At 39.7% G+C, this 19,065-nt stretch overlaps 1 protein-coding gene across 4 annotated transcripts in view; it reads right to left on the bottom strand.

The window, feature by feature from the left end:
• dgki (diacylglycerol kinase, iota) overlaps positions 1 to 17,800 on the bottom strand; it is a 91,822-nt gene extending 74,022 nt beyond the window's left edge. For all 4 annotated transcript variants that reach the window (XM_006780906.2, XM_006780907.2, XM_006780908.2 and 1 more), the window contains exon 1: positions 17,335 to 17,800. In XM_006780906.2, the coding sequence (XP_006780969.1) occupies positions 17,335 to 17,558 (224 nt within the window). In that variant the 5' untranslated portion in view covers positions 17,559 to 17,800. The remainder of the gene's footprint in view (positions 1 to 17,334) is intronic.
• Between the last annotated feature and the right edge of the window lie 1,265 nt (positions 17,801 to 19,065).

Raw genomic sequence — 19,065 nt, 5'->3', positions numbered from 1 at the left:
TAGACATATTTTAACATAATTTCTGCAAACAGCATCCAGTCATACACAGATCTGAGCAGCAGTGATGACACTAGGTATATCCTACTCTGCAATCAATTAATAAATGTCATGAAGAGCCAAAACATGAGTGATACCACCCTCTCCTCACCCGGGCTCCCTCTCTCCCTCACATCTTCCCCTGACACCTACATAATTACACAGTCTGTCAGTGAGCCTGTATGTGCGCACCTGTGTGTTACATGTGTGTGAGAGCGAGCATGTAATGTGGGGGTGGCACCAGATTCACACTGTGCATCTGTATCTGACCTTTAACGCTTAGAATAGACACGCACAGAGAAAGATGGCAAAGAGTACAAGAATCAGAGAAAGAAACAAAGAAGAAAAGAACGAACAAACACGGGAAAACTGGGAACATTTCTGCTGCACTTCACAGTAAAGTGGGAGATTCACAAAAAGGTAGATGCACCGTCTCTGTAATGTCAGGCTACATCTGCCTAATAAAATTAATCATTTACTAATAACTCTAATCTAACCTGAGCAATTAGCAAACACAGAGGGAAACACACACACACACACAAAGAGAGAGTGAGATAAAGAAGCTGTCTCACTAATTATAGTGTGTCTGTGCAGCTTGGGTATTGTGTGTGTGTGTGTGTGTGTGTGTGTGTGTGTTTTCTGCGTGTGTGTGTGTGTGTGTGTGTGTGTGTGTGTTTTCTGCGTGTGTGTGTGTGTGTGTGTGTGTGTTTTCTGCGTGTGTGTGTGTGTGTGTTTTCTGCGTGTGTGTGTGTGTGTGTGTGTGTGTTTTCTGCGTGTGTGTGTGTGTGTGTGTGTGTGTTTTCTGCGTGTGTGTGTGTGTGTGTGTGTGTGTGTGTGTGTGTGTGTGTGTGTGTGTGTGTGTGTGTGTGTGTGTGTGTGTGTGTGTGTGAGCAAGAGCAAGCTTTGACTTTAAATGAGGACTCCTCTTTCTGAGTGCTGGGAGATGATCAGTGCTCGGTAATCCTACCTGCACACACACACACACACACGCAGAAAACAAACACACACACACACAAGACTCTTCCAAAAGTTTTTTTAATCCAAGTAGGATGTACGTGTTTGCGATCATGGCAGAGTGCGTAACAGGAAGCGGTGTGCACACCCTAAAGGTCCAGAATTACAAAAAGAAAAGCACTCCTGGCGGCATGTGAACCAGACAGAGTAAAGCATAAATCCCCTTCCCGAGCATCGGCCCCTGATGGAGCAGCTGGCTGTGGGCTTCACCAAATTAGTCAGCACAGGCATTTGGCAGCAGAGCCGCAGATCTCTCTCATCCATCAAAACCTCTGAGATACCTCTGAAAGATGATTAGGCCAGACAATAAAGCAATGAAAATAAATCAAAAAAATGAAATGCCCTTTTGTCGGTTCTTTAGCCGAGCAATCTACCCGGCAGAAAATGCCTGTGAGTAAACCCTAGATACTGAAATCTATTCCAGGATTTACAGCCATGCAGAAAATATAAACCATCCAATTTCTTTTTGGAAAAAGAAGTAAAAATAGTATGAAAAAAAAAGACTAATGAAAGTATGGTATTAGAAGAAACTGCAATTCTTCTATTCATGTATCTACACAAAAATGTGCCAACTGAATATTTTCTTCATTGACCACTTAGGCCGGTTAGATAATCTTCCAAAACTGATTTTAAGGAACCCAGCGTTTCCACAGATTTAGACATAGCAGTGATAGTCCAGGTTCTACTTGATGTCTCGACAGATGAACCAGTTCTCCACCAATGATGGCTTCTGGATTGAGTGGACTACTGACACCAGTAGTCCACTCAATCCAATGTGAATCTGGGCAAGCCAGTAAGTGGGTAAAATGAAGCAGGAAGGGCTGGGGCTAGCTAAACTTTCAAAATAAGAGCGAGGAGCTTGTGCACAAGGAAATTAATTGTGGATGCCGTCATTCCAGCTCTCCACTGACTGGGTGTAAGTGTAACCATGTTATATTAGGGATATTAAAAATACAAAGTCTAGCTGGAATTTTTAGCTGATTTTGGTTCCTAGACTAATAAGCAAAGCAACAAAACTGTTGAAGCATGGCACTGCTGTCTTACTGATAGCTGTCAAAAGTCACAGCTCCTTGAACTAATTTTTCTGCATTCATTCCCAAAGCTCGATCCTAAATAAAGCAATATGAAAAAAAGTTATACAGGATACGATAAATTTTTGTCACATTTGCTGTGTGGCTGGCACAGCCAGACCTAAAAGCAGGATTTAGAAACACAAGGAAATAAACTACGATGTTTTAGTTTTATTAAACCGAACAAGGAAAAGCAAACCTTCGAAATAACGTAGGAGAAAAAAACAATAGTGTGAGGAAGGGAACAACCTTGAGGAACAACACAACAAAAAATAAAGGCAGATTCAGACATTATGTACATACCACGTAATCAGGGAGATGGGAAACACCAGGGAAAACAGCTGAACACAATCAGACCAACGAGACAAGGGGAAGCAAAACTAGCATCATGACACCCTTTAATACAGCCAGAGCTGAGGTCACCACAGCTGTGCATGTGTTACATTAGTGCATGTTACACCTCCTTTGTTTAAAAAATAAACCATTTATATATATATATTCTTTATATACTTTATATATCATATTCTTATAATAGATGTTTCTGTATTGTTTTGGTTTTCCATTGGGTTCTCACGGCTTGTAATTTTACTTTATTTTCTCCTAGGTTTATCATTGTCATTCACAAAAAACGAGATAAATAATTTGTGTATGTGCAAACCTACTAGGTGATAAAGCTCATTGTGACATGACAGGAGTGAGACACAGAGGAAGAAAGGCCGGAGTTGCAGTGATGGAGTCGGTGTCACCTCAGCAGTGAACTCCACAGGTTCATTATCAAGACAGATGGGCTTGTTGGAAGAGAGAGAGGAGGTGCTACTTTCAAAGTACAATTACATACCAGGAAAACCTGGCTATAGATAGCCCTCTGTATTGATGTACTGTAGTACTTAAATTGACTTTACTCACTCTTGGTAATGCTTACTTTTCTACCTCGGTTTCGACAACTGATAGAAACACTGCAACGTAGCAGGGTATCTCAGCCGATTGTCAGGGGACTATCACGTAAACCTGTTCGCCCATCAGCTTAAAATAAATAAATCAATTAAAGAAATGGGGACACTGCTATCAAAAGATGGTGTTCTTTGGGTGTAATATAGCTGTGGGTGGCCAAAAGAACAAAAAAAACAAAAGCAGAAGTATGATGGCCCACATGCACTTATCATGCTGCAGACATGACAGTTCTCTATGACAAGTTAGAGGTTTGCAAAGTTTTCATGGCATGTTTAGTTTAGGCTTACCGCTCTTGTCACTTTGACTGAGGAAAAAGAAGGAAAAAAACTAAACTATAAGGAAAACCTAAAAAAAAAAAAACATGAACATGAACATGAACATAATAGCAAAAAACTGATCATCGCCAAGTGATTGCAAGGTGGTAATATGCAATTTGATATGGGATGAATTGGTTGCAGAGAGAGAATTAAAGAGAGAATCAATCCTTGCAGGCTGCCCAACGTCTGTTTTTTTTTTTTTCAAGATCATCAAGACAATCAAACTTATATCCAGGCAAAAGCTGAGAAACACGCCAACCGGAAATCTTCCAGCTCACCTCCCGGGTCATAAAATACCTTTTACTGACAAAATTAAGGTTTCTGCATCAAGGTTAATAAGGTGCGGCCTATTTCACAACACTCACTAACAGCTAAACAGCTTGTAATTCGATTCAGTCACTGAGTCAGCTGTCTATGCAACTAATCGTTCAACCAGCAGTCTATCCACATTCATACATGGTTGGTATGTAGATGTATGCTGATCCATCCTGAGCACCTTTGGTTGTTTTAAATGGTGAATGCCAACAGTGCAAACAAACCAGTTTTAGTGTAAATTTAGTAATAAGTTGATAGATCAAAGCAAGACCTCGGCTGTCATAATTAATTAATTAGCTAGTCAAAAGCAATCAGTGTCACAAACATAAAAGCCCAGCAGCTACAACTGTCATGGCCTGTTAAGTGTTTTGATGACAAAATGGGTTGAGTGATGAAAATAATTTTCTCTTTATTTCCATCCAACATTAGTGAAAGAGAAATTTATTCACACAAATTTACTTAAAAATAAAGGACTCTGAGTGCTTTTCTCTACAGTATGTTAATCATTGTGTGCATTTCATCGAAGAAAAATGAGATAAGTGCGTAGACTGCAAGTTATTTTTTGAAGGTGGACATTAGGTGTAATTACCTACATATCTATGTACCAATAGGTCTTGATGCATGCTCAATCATCCAGGTAATCACAGAAAATTGATTCCGCTCATATCTCACTGAACGTACTTTATCCAGATGAATGTAATCATCTTTCTGGTATCTACCTATAGGTATTTAAAATAATCTATTAAAGCCATAGACAGATCATGTAAAACAGATAAACAACAAAGAATGGTCTAAAAAAGAGAAAATATTTGAAAATGTCTTGTTGGTACCAGAGGTCTGAAAAGTTTAGAGTGCTTTAAGCTGATGGGAAGGCAACAACAACCACTCGCTACAACCAAGGTATGCAGGAGAGCATCTCTGAATGCACAATATGTCAAACTGAAGTAGATGGGCTATAGCAGCAGAAGGCCACACAGAGTACCACCCCTATGAGCTAAGAACAGGAAGTTGAGGCTAAGGTTTCACATGGGTTTACCAAACTGGACAAATGTTGAATCGATTAGCCTTGTATTAACAGTTCTTGCTGCTGGTGGTGGTGGTATAGTGGTGCGGGGGACAGTTTCTGCACATTTCTGGCCACTCAGTACCATTTCAACCCCACATCTCTTAATGCATAACATGTCAAACTTTGAAGCAGATGGGCTACACTGGATGCTTACAGGCTTACCAAAATAAAAATGATGTCATGAAAGCAGGGATCCATCCTGCCTTGTATCAGTGGTTCAGGCTGGTTGTGGTGCTCCAATGATGTGGGGGACATTTTCTAGTCTTTGGGACTCTTATTACCAACTAAGCATTCATTAAAAACCACAATGTACCTGAATATTGTTGCTGACCATATCCATTCCTTCATGAGCGCAGAGTGCCCATTTTCTAATGGCTGCTTCCAGCAGGATAGCACATCATGTCACAAAGCTCAAATCATCTGAAACTGATTTTTTGAACCTGACAATGAGTTCACTGTACTCTAATTTCCACCAAAATCACCAGATCTCAATCCAAAACGTGCATGGGCAAATCTGCAGCAATTTTGCGATGCTATCATGTCGATATGGAGCAAATTCTAGGAAAGTTTCCATTAACTTGTTGATTCAATGCCATGAAGTATTAAGGCAGTCTTAATGAAAAAAGGGTTTCAAACCTTAAACTTCCTTAGTTAGCTGTTAGTATAAGTATGTCAAAACACATTTTCAGAAACTGAAGGTGTAATTTATGGTGGTTATTTCTTGACAAAATGTACAAGCAGGTCCAACGCTGTGCCTCTCTACATCTGTGGAATGTAAACAGACAGCTACACTACATAAATTACATAAAGTGGCACGGAAGAGAGGTTGGGAAAGCTGTCCTCTTCTTTTATTTTAAATCACATCAGACTTTCATTCCATTACAGCGAATTCAGGGTATTTAGGAGTCATTCTGCTTGCATTGATGTGGTCAGCCATCGCCAGTCAGTTTTCAGACCTGCCTTTGTTGATTTACTTACCTGTTGCTTTTTTTGCTCATTATACTGTATTATCATCAGGCCAGTTTCTGTGGCCATAAAGGACACAATTTCTTCTACTACATCATTTGCGGCATGATAGATGAGAGACTACTTCTCTGATGATCAGTGTGGGTAGTCATTTTTAAAAAATAGCAGGTCACAACAGGCTACACACGTCACACTAACTGTCGCAGAAAACTCCTGTCACAATCACCTAGTGAGGGAAGGAAGTTAATTGACTAATCTTGCAACACGTCATGGTTTCTCTTCTCTAGTACACTAAGAAGATCCACTTCCCTTTTTTTCGTCTGTTTCGCCTTTTGCCCTCTTTTTTTCAGCCCCGTTTCCAAGTGGGAAAAGCCTCTTACAGCCAGCCAGACGACTAATAAGGAGCGGCTCCTGTCAGCCAATCCCCCTTAATGCCTCGGCACACTGCATTATGGGCAAAATAACCCCCAACACACACACATAGATACACTCAGTCACTCTCAAACACTCCTGAAAAGGCTAGGAAAAGAGAGCGAGATAAGCCAGAAATCCCACTGTTCCAAAAAAAGATGTCATCACTCTTCTTCCTCTTAGCAAGAAAATGATTGATATGCATAAGCACACACAAACACACCACCAGACAACTAGAACAGCATTACTCAGTGAAGGTAGCGAAGGTTGTACCAACACCTCCGAATAACACCGTCTATAATATGTATAGAAATAAAAGGAGACTGAGTCAGTGAGCAGAGAAACCCTACACATCACGATGAATAACATACACTAACATAAACACACTCATTATTCTGGAAAATGAAGCAGAATCCCTTCGGCACAGAATTTGTGCTGAAGGAAAATTAATAAAAAAATTATTTCACGCTATTTCTACTTCAAATACTCCAATTATGCTCTTCTAGCCCCTCCCACTTTCTGTTCAACCTTTCTGTTTGCGAGTAGCAGCCAATCAGGAGAGAGATGGCTAAAAAGGAAAGAATATTTTTTTGTCCTTGCTTGATATTATTGAGTTTTGGCTCATATTTTGACTTTGTGGTTAGTCTGGCGATGAGGTTTTTGTTTTTTTTATAATATTATTGAGTTTGGATTCTTAATGGAATGATATCATTATAGTCTCACAAGCATTTCCCTATCTCTCCTCCCTTTATCTTGTGAAGGTGCCTTTGACTCTTCCTTGACTTCTGTGCTCAATCTGTATGAACAGCCTAACCTTTGATGTAGTCCATCCACAAGTTAGGCTAACACCATTACCAGTATACCAGTACCAGTATACAAAATTATGTTATTGTGCTTGTGTTGCTCTGTAGCTCTCATCAAACGAGAAGTTTGGGTGTTTGAGTTCAATTTTGTTTTCCATTGCAAAACATCAAATTCTCCATGCTGCCATGGTCACAAATTTGGTAAAAGCTCACGGTTTTCAAAATAAAGTAAAACCAACTCCCTTTAGACTTTCCTGACCAAATTTTAGATAGCTCTAGTCAACCAACTTGAAGCTGTAAGTGCAACATGTCATTTGCTGTTGCCCATTGGGCCACAGACACGCCCTTCAACAAAAACTGAAAAGCCTTCAAATTTAGCATGACGAAGCTGTGTCATCTACACTGACCAAATACAAAGCTGACCCCTTAAAATCCCCAGGAAGAGTTTGAAAAAGTATAATGCCTGGAAATGGCATAATGGCATCAGTATTTAATCTTACATTCAAAATTTTGGGTTCAGGTGCCTTGGACATACAAATAGCTTTAACTATGTCTTGAACACTTCATGCCTCACACTCAAAGTTTTCAGTCCCATAAAATGTCGTTTTACCCCCCAAATGAATTATATAATCAACTTTGAGAAATCAGGACTGTGGATAAAGAAAACTGCAGCTTCATAGCACTGAGACTGGTTTAATCTTACAAAAATCCTATATGTTCTTTTGTTTTTTGAATTATCTCGTCTCCCTCCTCCTCTGCTTCCTAACAAGAGGAGAAATCATAAATATGCATGTATATCTGTTCATCCATTGTGAGGATGAGAGGAGAGAGGGAAAATTGTGTCACTGAGCCTTGTATTTCATCAACAATTGGTGCTGTGATCGTCTGCTTAAAAATGCATGAGTGTCTTTAAGCTGCCTGGACTCTGAGCCAAACGTTCCACTGAATTTAACACAGACTGCACTACAAAACCAGCTCATACGCTGGTTGTATAGAACATCCGGGATCAGGTCTTTCTTGCTTTACGCTATAGAGCAGTGACTCCAAACCTTTATTGTTAGGCTAACCCACACAGGCCTATCAGATGAGCTCCGTTCCCCTTCCTGATATTTTTTTTTTTTTTTTTTTTTTGTTAAATAGATGTGTTCATTTGGTTTCATCCTAAACTATTTCACACGGATCAAGATCAGTCTGTCAAACTTTGGATGCAGATCCTGGATATTTATACTCCCATCTCAGGCTGTCCCTAGCAACCTCTTCTGTCACACCAACCCTTCTATGGGAAAACAGCATTTGCCTCAGTTGAGCTCTACCTTTTACTAAACACTTTCCTGCTGACTTTATGTCTTCAAGTACCAGTTCCAAGTCTTACTGAGTACAACATAATGTTTACTTTGTAGGTCAAGGTTACCACTTGTCATCATAATGACAATAAACAGGAATATGCTTCACCAGAGATGATTAATGGGCTACAAGCCAATAAGCATGCAGCGTTCATTGGCTTCTCAGATCTACCTCTCGCTGATGATGTCTACTTTCCAAAAGTTACAATGGAGATGTCTTCAAAATCAGGCGACATCACAGTGGCTACCATCGTTTTACATTTCTTTATTTATTTCTTATTGATCTTGTCTGTCATTCACTTTAGCCATGAGAGGTAACGCAGAAGGAGAAGTGTGCTGTATTAGTGTCTGTGAAGGTTCTCAGTCATCCAGGTCATCGTAGTCAAAGGAGCTTGCAAAGAAAAGCGTCTGGACTTCTTTAAGTTACTTGAAGACGTTTCACCTCTCATCCGAGAAGCTTCTTCAGTTCTAAGGTCAAATGGTGGAGAGTCCCAGATATATATATATATATACTCCCACTAGGTTTATATCTGGGACTCTCCACCACCTGAAGAAGCTTCTCGGATGAGAGGTGAAACGTCTTCAAGTAACTTAAAGAAGTCCAGACGCTTTTCTTTGCAAGCTCCTTTGACTGCGCTGTATTAGCAAACATGGACATATATATTACATATAAAATAATAGGTCCTTCTGCTGTTACACCCACATAGCACTTGCTGAGACCATTTCACTAAAGCTAAAAATGGAAACCTCAGGAGAGTCAAAGGCTCACTAACGTCAGAAGCACTCATACAGTGCGGATCATGTAAGAGTAATTTCAAGTTCATTTTCTGCACAAAAATGGTTCATGCACCATACTCCAGAATTTTTAGTAATCATTCAGAATAGAAACTGATCTAAAAGTGAAGGTCAACCCAAAAGCATCATCTCCTTTGGATGTTTTGATACGTATAGTAATTATAGTTTTATAGTTTTTCTTCTTACGGTCCACACGCCATACTTTGAGAACCATTAGCCAACACCAAAGTGAAAAACCAGCCAAAACAGGCCGACATTTTTACAAAGTAACACGCTAAAGCGTCACCAAAACATTAATTTTTGATGTCTGATCGTCTCTCAGTGAGACTTGTAGGTAAATAAATTAAGGACATAACAGCAAAATTAACAACATCTACATTCCTGTCAAAATTTGACAAAACAGTTTTCCTTTTCCTGAATGCATTAAATTGTAAAAATGTCATTAAAAATTATGTGTGCCCATGTGTTTTGTAGCTTATTAAATGCCACCCTTACTGCATGCAAGGTATTTCTTCTGTTTTGGCCTTTCCCATTTAATTTCCCCAGAGAAAGCCAACGCTATTGAACTGCACTGGGATGTATTGCTCTGTTTCACAATTACTGTAAGTAGAATGACATTAAAGGTTTCTAACTCATAAATATCTTTTTCCTTTAGGCTGTTTCAGGCTGCTGCCCGTGTGCATCGTCCATAGAAAACAACTGCAGACACAAAAATCAGAAAGTTAAAAATTCACGAGTGCCTTCAGGAGCTCCGGGGCAAGTACATTTGGAAACTCACATCTTTTTTTTTTAAGTTTAATTTAAAAAGAATGACAGGTTAATGATAACAGAATTTAAAGCTTGAAGGAAGAAACCAAGATTTCAGCACATAAGCAGCAGCAGGAGCTCTGCTGGTTATAAATATATCAGGGACCTTAAATGCCTTACTCTTGCACCAGAAGACAGCTTCATTCAAGTCACCGGGCTTGTTTTATTTTAAGAGCGAGTTAACTTTTATTACTCCGCCTAATGTCACTTCTCCACTGGGTAATAAAATAATTGTCCTATAACATGCCACTGCCACTAATTCTCCCTTTTTCATGCTTCCTCCTCTTTCATATATACCTCTGACTCTGTATCAAATATTTGCCCATTTCTCTTCCCCTCTATAGCCATTTTTTACCCCTCCTTTCCCCCTCTCCCCTCTGTATTCTGTCCTAATTGAAGGCTGAATAGAGTTTTATATTCTGGCAGCATCAGATGATGAAAGGCCTTTGATCACTGTTTACCCCCGCAGGTGGTACACAGCAGTACCAACATGAGATACACTCGTATCTTTTTATGTTTTTTTCCTCTCTCCTCCTGCATTTGTGCGTGCCTCGCCAGCCTTTTCTCTCCATCTCTCTCATACACCACCTCGCAGTCAGCCAGTGGACGTGAAACCCGGAGTATATCCTGGACTGCAGACATGCACTTATTGTGATATGCCATTTGTAAAGTGGGCCGTAAATAGAGGAAGGATAGCGTTGCAACATCCTGTCCTGTGGCGGTTTGTTTCAGCAACAATTCCCACAAAGGCGGCGGTAAAAATCTCACCACACGGTGAAGCTGGGGTGATGAAACAGACTGTTTGTTTCTTTGTATTTTTGCTTCGGGGCGAACAGGTCACGCTGGCATTTTCTTTGCCTGCAAAGTCAGAGATCACGGCCAGATAGCTGGTTCATCAGCTACAGACTCGAAGTCTTAGGTGGTTGTCAAATAATGTGTGATTCAGCATCGGCTTCTTGTTAGCGATGACATCCTAGAGTCAAAGAAGATGCCAGGGGAAGCATTTGACAGCTGGGATACAAACAGTAGATTCTGGGTGTATTTTTAGTCTTCATTTTTTTAACAGAATAGTAGAGAGCAGACAGAAACACAGGAAGAGAGTGAGGGGGAATGACATGCAGGAAATGGTCCAGGGTGGACTCGACCCCAGGGCCCCCTGCCCCCATGGATTCCCCAATCAACCAGGTGAGCTACAGTGGGACCCTGAAGGCTTGTTTTTATAGAATTTTTTAACTGCCTACTCCTTTAATCAGCTGAACATAATCATGCCAAAAATGCAGCACAAGGCAGGCACATCAGACTTTTATTTTATTGGCCTCCAAAACAAAACAAAAAAAACAAAAACACAGTTGAGTTACACCATACAGCATAAATTTAACACTAACATAACTACAACTTTAAAATAAACTGGTTAATGACTCACTCAATTATGATCATTACACTATGGGAAAAATCGCAACTGAAGGATAAAAGTACATTATTTTATATTTAAAAATATCTAAAAAGGTCTGAAAAACTTTTTTTAACATAATAAGTGATTTGGATTTTTTTTAATAGTTGCTTAATGTAAATAATACTGGATAGATATATATATATATATATATATATATATATATATATATATATATATATATATATATATATATATATATATATATATATATATATATATATATATATATATATATATATATATATATATATATATATATATATATATATATATATATATATATATATAATATGAAAACTCTTCAGATCAGCCAGTAAAGTTTCAACAAACTCAAATCTATACTAAACCTTTTTTTTAGTGATTTAAAGAGTAAAAAATAACACGCAGAGACCACCAAAAGGCGAGCAAAATTTGTAGATATTTTGTAAGTTCAGCAAAATAAAGTAAACCGAGATTGTTTTGTGAACACAGACACTGATTTAGCATCAGAATTTATCTGTGTATGTACCATTTTACCCCCTCTCTTCAAAACCACAGACGTTCTTCTGTACTGGAGACTGTTTGCATACACGGAGGCAATTTTCACCCATTCATATTTGTAAATCTTATCCATTAGTGCTCTTTTTTCACAGATTTATCAGTGAGTTCTCTCTCAAATGTTCTCATAAGTTACAATAAGGACAAATTAAATTAAAACTGTCATTTCAGATAACATAATAGCTATCTTGTGCAGATAATACAGGTTTGCCTTTTCTGTTTGCTCTTTGGTGAGCTTCAGACACAGAACATTTACATGCCGCTGGCCAGAAACATTAGAGGATAATTAGGGGTTACATATCCAGGGATTTTTCCAGACTGAGAATTAGTCTTTGGGAGTAGACTACTCGAGAAAATATATAGTTTATATATGAATAAATAAAAGCATAATTAAAAGACTAGTGATCATTTTGCCCTTACTGTCCTTTGGCTCTGACTAACACCTCTTTAATGGTGCAGGGAAGAACCCCAGCATCTCTAATGGCATTATCTTACAGTACATATCTCCCACTACGTATTTCAACTACAATGCAGCTCTAAGTTGCAATGAATATTTTATATCTAATCTCAACGTGGCTATCAGTCAGTTGTGGCATAATTAATAGAGTGTTCCAGGAAGACTGCAAATATTGTAGACATGTATGTATGGGCTTTGGGGTACAATAGGACTTCAGAAAGAGTGCGCAGGGATGGAGTGGGGTCATTGTGAGGTCAGGACAGAAGAGATAGAGTCTCGTTTCGCTGCTACGAGCACAACTGCCGCTCTGCTAAGGCTCTGCTTTATGGGTTGTGGGTACTGTAGCGGGTTTATATAATTTTATGAGCTCTAATGCCAACTGTGTTGACAGCTAGATAATCCGAAAAATCTATAAATGCAACGCTGACCAACTGCCTGTCACAGATAACCAGGAAGTGGTTGGAGAAACATGTCACTGACTCACTTACAGATTGAGTGTCCAGCCGGCTGACTGACTAGCTAATTAAAGTAATGTCTTACAAACCAACCGGTGCGCTGACTACACAGACACACACAAAGCCGCTGTCTTTTTGACAGAGGAAGGGCTGTCATGCAGGCAGATGGGTGAGACATCTAAGAATAGATAAAAGGAGGGACAGCATTCTGGGAACACGCACACACACACAGAAAAAGTGTGACGAATGTCTGGCAGATAAGTTACACGTGCCTCATGCTGCCATAAACACACAATACCACAGCTCCTCACATACACTCACACACTCGCTGGCTTTGATGTTCAACAGCATAATTTCTCAGCTCTTTCATATTGCCACATATGGTAATTCACTTCTTGGCATTGGCCACTTCAAAGCTATGTAAACCACCTTCTTACAAACCATCTCCCCTGACCGGCTAATTCCATTTCCTGCACATCATGGCTGATTCCACGAAGCAGAAAATTCACAGATTAACCATAGCCTCATCCAATAAGGTCAAAGGTCCGAACAACCCAAGACACGCCACGTTAACCACCGTGCCAATCTGTCTTTGTCGTGTTGATAGAACAAGGCAGATTTATTTGGCGTAATTAAATATACCAGACTGTATTCTTCCAGTCCAAACATACGACCGACATACTGCGGTGGATTAGAAATACAATAAAGAAACAAACTGTTCTAACTTCAGATGTGACAAAAGAACATCATGCTAGGGAATAAGTGAAATTCCAGCAAAAAGTACCATATACACAATATAAGTTCTTCATTAACTAAAAAGAAAAAGAAAAAGAAAAAGAAAAAAAATGGCAGGTTTTCTAACCATCTGGCATTTTATTTCCACATTCTTCTTCTCTGAAATACTCGGTGCACAGTAGCAAACAGTGGCTGCAGTAACATGAGCCAAATTCTCTGCTTTAAAAACAAAAATAATCCAACTAGGGATTCCAGTGAGGCCATTTACAGTTTATGAGCACTGAATACAGCTACTGGAAGCAGCTATAAAGGGACAGGGTGGACATGGATGAAACAATGTTCACCTCTTACAAGGTCATTATTTGGTTCATCTTTTGTCATTCCACTTTCCTCCCAGAACATTTACTCTCAATTCTGGTGTAATATTCCAATATACTCTGTAAATATTAATCTCTATACAGAGAAATCTGCATTTCTATATATGTAGAATATCTAGGCCCGAGTTTGGGTAAACCTTCTGGTTTCTAGTTGCATTACTCAATCAAGTTTGAGCCAAGTGTCTGATAATCATCATAAAAGAGCAATCACACTTGCCAGAATTTCATCTCAAAAACACCAACAACTATCTGTTGATGAATGACAGGTTTTAAGGGTATCGGCAGTTATAAAACACAAGATAACCTTACAAGTACTTGTCAGTTGTTCCTGTTGTATAAACTAACTGTATTAGTATATTAACCAGATGAAAACAGGGTAACTAATGCCTAATAACCTAATAAAAACACAGTCAAATTGTTCCCATTTCTTTTTACGTAAAAAAAATGTTGCATTTTTAAATTAGACAATCGCCAGCTCCTTGGACTACACCACCTTATTTTGGTGTAGTATGGCAGACCACAGGTTAACTCCTTATTTTTTGGCAAAAATTATGATCAGAATTACTCACAGGCTATGGAAAACTGTGTATTTACTAAAATAAACTGTCTCACATTTAAATTGTTGGGATCTTATCACCTTTGCCAAGACAACAGCCAGCTGCTGTGCATCACTTAAAGCAGGCCAGTTCAATGGATCCTGAGAGATCTGGAGACAAAAAGCAGCAAGTAGTAGTTCCTCCACAGGTTCTTCTATGGAAACTGCTGGGTTTTACCTATCGAAGTCATCTCAGCTAGAGCTGAAATTAACAGCGAGCAAGTTGGTCAATTACACGGGCCTAGAGACGAGTCAGAAACTGCTGGTCCCTAGGAGAAACGTTTATTCTCTGACCAGTTGTTGCTAGGTTAAACTGGTCAAAAAAAATGGTGATAACATCAAAAACCTCCCTGAGCTTTCTTTGGTTGCAATCAGATTATCACATTCGCCTTTAGGTTCCACAGAAGACACCACTGCATCTGTAAACCTTCACTAACTGCAGTAGTGAAACCAAAAAAATGGGCGATGAAAACGGGAAACTTAGGGCGTTCACCTTCAAAGTAAAAGTTAATCGCTGCTATCTAGGAGCAACCAAAGCAAACGTAAGAAGGTTTTGGGTGCACCACTTTCACCCAGCGAGAGCAAGCAACCTCCCGCAAACACTCCCCAACCAATCTTTCCCTCGCAACTATTGGTTACCATGGGGTAATTGTTTTCATAATCACTGGAAGCCAAAAGTGTGACTTAAAATAGTTCCGATCAAGCTCTGAACTGTTTCACAGAACAATAAATCTCAAATACTGACTCTTCCTCACAGGCACAAAATGTCTGGAGAAACACCATTTTTTTAAAAAAGTACTACTTATGAACATTTGACTCGCTATATTTGACTCAGTTAAGCGCAATAAAATGGATCCATGTCGAGCAAATAATCAAACACCACCACTTCCTTGACTATCACATAATAATAACACAACTTCTGCCAACTAAGACTTCTGCTGGCTGAACACGATTCTTCACATGACGTCATCCTTTCCTCCGGAGTCCATAAAGCAGACGAGGGTTTGATATGTTCAGTGTACCAAACCCATCAATGCTCTGGTTTACTGCTGCATTTTCTACTGAGGCAACACTTTTATCACAAGAAACTACTCCTGCAGTCATAAAATTGGAAAAAGGCAAGCCAGCTGTGGCACTCCCCAGGAAACACAATCTCCTGGAAACCTCACTTAACCAAAGATGGTTTCCCCTCGGAACAGAGACTCCGTAAATGATGATAAAATAAACACAAAGGAGTTGTGAGTCTCTGTTGTCTTTGCCTTACACTGTTTAAAAAGATCACGCACACTCCAAACAACAACAACAAAAAATGGGTAATTATCATCTGTCGAATGGATTGTAATAGGATTATTATAATGTACCAGCCCTTTTTAAAAAGAGATGAATTGCATTCCTCAAAAAAAAGTAATGGTTTATTCAACTGTAATGTGTTTACATGGGGCATATTTAATCTGACTGGGTCATTAATTACTGGGGCAATAAAAGGCTTACAGTAATTATCCTGCCCCCCCACCCCCCACCCAGGTTTAAAAGAAACTAATTTATCAAATGCAGCCATAATTTTTAATTTACAGTTTTTATTCTTTGTGTTGACGAAGACCAAATGTGATTTATAACTTTAAAACGAATGTATTTCAATAGGAGGGGATGTCTCACCATGGAAACCAAGAAAAAGAAGTGGCAATCGGTGTGTTTTAACCCAAAAACATGATATTTTTCTAATCAGAGTAGATTTTATTCCCTTAACAGATCAAAGTACGTTTTATTGACCAAGCTGTTTTGTGACCTTCAATCTAACCAAGTAGTTTTTAATCCCTAAACTAAACAGAGTCATTTTTACTTGATGATTAAAATCTGCGAGTCAAAGTGAGGTCGACAGTTCAAGTTGCAAAATGACTCACTCAACCTCTCCTGCAAACCCTCCCACATTCAAAATGTGAACGGCATCGACATCTGAAAGTGAAAAATATTAATTTCATGACACAAATCAGTACATACGAGCACAGAGTCACCAGATTAGAGGTTGTGACTCTTTCTTATCAATTTTCCCAAGCAAAGAGTTAATAGTGCTGATGGTAAAAATGGTAAAAAAAAGTAAGAAAAAAAAAAGTATACTTCACTTTATCACACTGCCCCAAATCAGACACAAACAAGTTAGTCGAACACAAACAAGCTGAAATGATTGATTTGACCCCCAACTACAGATCATTTCCAGCAGACACATAAACACAAAGCCTAGACAGAAAGACAGACAGATAGACTGTGTGAACGTGTGGGCTTGGGATCTGGCCAGTTTTCACTATCAACTGCAGCTGCCAGTCACACTGGGGTGTCAGGATGCTGCTGGCATTCACGCAGGCACGCACACGCACACACACACACACACATCACAAATCAATACAGCTTCACTTCCTCCCCCTCCTCCACACTGTTCCAGCACCACAGGGACATGCACACATTGTTGTGTATGTAAAATTGTTTTTATCCCTCACTGATGGGGCTAAAATGCCCTGGCTTTTGTGCGCATATCAGTGCTGGGGCTGTCAACAGCAGCATGGTGAGCACAGCCTGGGACAAGGCAGGGTTATCATAACCATGACATGTGAGAATTTAGCTTTTCAGCTATGAGCTGAAGTATGCACCACTCAGTGTGTGTTTATGTTTACAAGATTTAGCTAGCATGGGTGTAATTCTTGCAGCAGCTTTAGCCTTTAACGTGTAACTTAAGCACGAGGAGAGTGAAGTATAGGCGCAAAGACATAATAAATGCACAAACATATCCTTCTCGAACCAGTATCCTTCCCCAGCATCCTCCCAGCTATCCCACTCACCGATACGACGTCTGTTTTCTGAACGCCAGTCCCCTTAATTTCTCCTCCAGAGTCTCTTGCTCCATGTCAGGCAGGCTGCTGAACGTGTCGCTGCAGCAGCCCACGGCAGCCTCCTCCGAGCCGGCTCCGGACTCCGAGTCACCCCCGTCAGCTCCGAGAGAGGCCGGGCGCCCGCTTAAGCCCCCCGCCGCCGGGCTGGTGCGATCCTTCGCTTGGGGGTCCATGCTGGTCGCTCCTCGCGGTGTCACGCCGCGCTGGACCCCCTCTCCTCCGGGTACTGAGGGGACGCGGATGCCGGCGGTGAAAAGGAGAGTCTAACTACTCCGGCGTGATAATAAAAAATAAAAAAAAAACCCGTAACGCTGACAGCGGCTGTGTGGGCTTTGACCGCTGACCGCCTTTATATACTGCAGCCGAGCACGGCAGCACGCGCAGCCGCCTGGACAACAGAACGAACTGCACTCACGAGCCCCCTGACCAACTGGCAGTGAGCTACGTCAAGCTACGCACGCCAGGTAGGAAGTGGGAAAACCTGTCTTCAAAATAAAAGCCCCCAAACTTTTTTTTTTTAAACGATACATTTTTATGTGACATTTGATCTTTTAAAAATAATATTATAATAATTCATTAAAAATTAACCATTGTCTTTTTATGTCATAAAATAGTTATTTATACATAGAGCAGTAAGGTTTTTTGCTTGTTTGTTTTTTTTACTATAGTTTTGTGCCCGCTATTTTTTTAAATTAAAGGTTTAAACTAGGTTTCCTTTTGCTTTCTTCTCCTACTTTTTTAATTTTGGACCAGTTTCCCCTTAAATAAGCCTGAAAATACCTAATAAGTACATTTTACAACAACTGACAAACACAAAAATATTCTGATTTTTTTTTTTTTTTTTTAAAGTGAGTTCTTGCACAAATTATAATTATGATTTAGAATCAATCCCTGCACTTATACTTTTTTACACATTAAGAAGCTCCATATTCCCATGCATTTTTTTTACCACAAGTTAAAGGCAGATTTAAAATTTCAGATGACGTAGTTGTTTTTAAAGCTCAAAATCTTTTAAACTACTATTTTATAACTAATATTAGTGATTTATTTACAGTTTCTTCTTTAACATCAAATCCATTGAAACGTTAAGTACATATTTGATATTAAATGGCTTCCACGAGGTTCCTCATAGCCACAACTAACCAATTAATTTAAAAAACAAAACAAAACATTTATTTCGAAATACTCACACGGAAGTTATGTGTTTTATTCTTTGCGATATGACACAGGTTTAAAAACTGCAAAAGCGCGAGCTAATGTGAGGGTGGTGACAGTAAACACGTTCAGTGTGTGCAGATCTTGGCTGACTCCGACACCTATCCATCCATCCGTCCTTTATCCATCCACATGGCTCATGGGGTGAGCAGCGTGGCATTGTGGGATACTCCCTCTCCTCCTGCTGCTCTCTTTTCTGCAGCATCATCAGTGAGAAAGTAGGCCAGAGCGTAAGCATACATGCATCAACACATTCAGACTGCTAGTATCTCATGCTCAGTCTAGTCACACACATACACACATTCCATGATGTCAACATGCTGCCCTTCCCTCTTCATCATGCTTCTTTGCTTCCTACACGTTGCTGTCAGTCTCCCTGTGAAACATCAGGCCACATCTGTCCCTTTTCACTCCACTGCACCGGACCATCAGGGGAATTACTGCTGAGTTTTTTTCATGTGTGCA

Source organism: Neolamprologus brichardi, chromosome 17 (assembly GCF_056152115.1).
Source record: "Neolamprologus brichardi isolate AB-2024 chromosome 17, ASM5615211v1, whole genome shotgun sequence".
Lineage (NCBI taxonomy): Eukaryota > Metazoa > Chordata > Actinopteri > Cichliformes > Cichlidae > Neolamprologus > Neolamprologus brichardi.
Note: the sequence above shows the minus strand (reverse complement) of the source record. Positions and strands in the feature narration are given on the sequence as shown.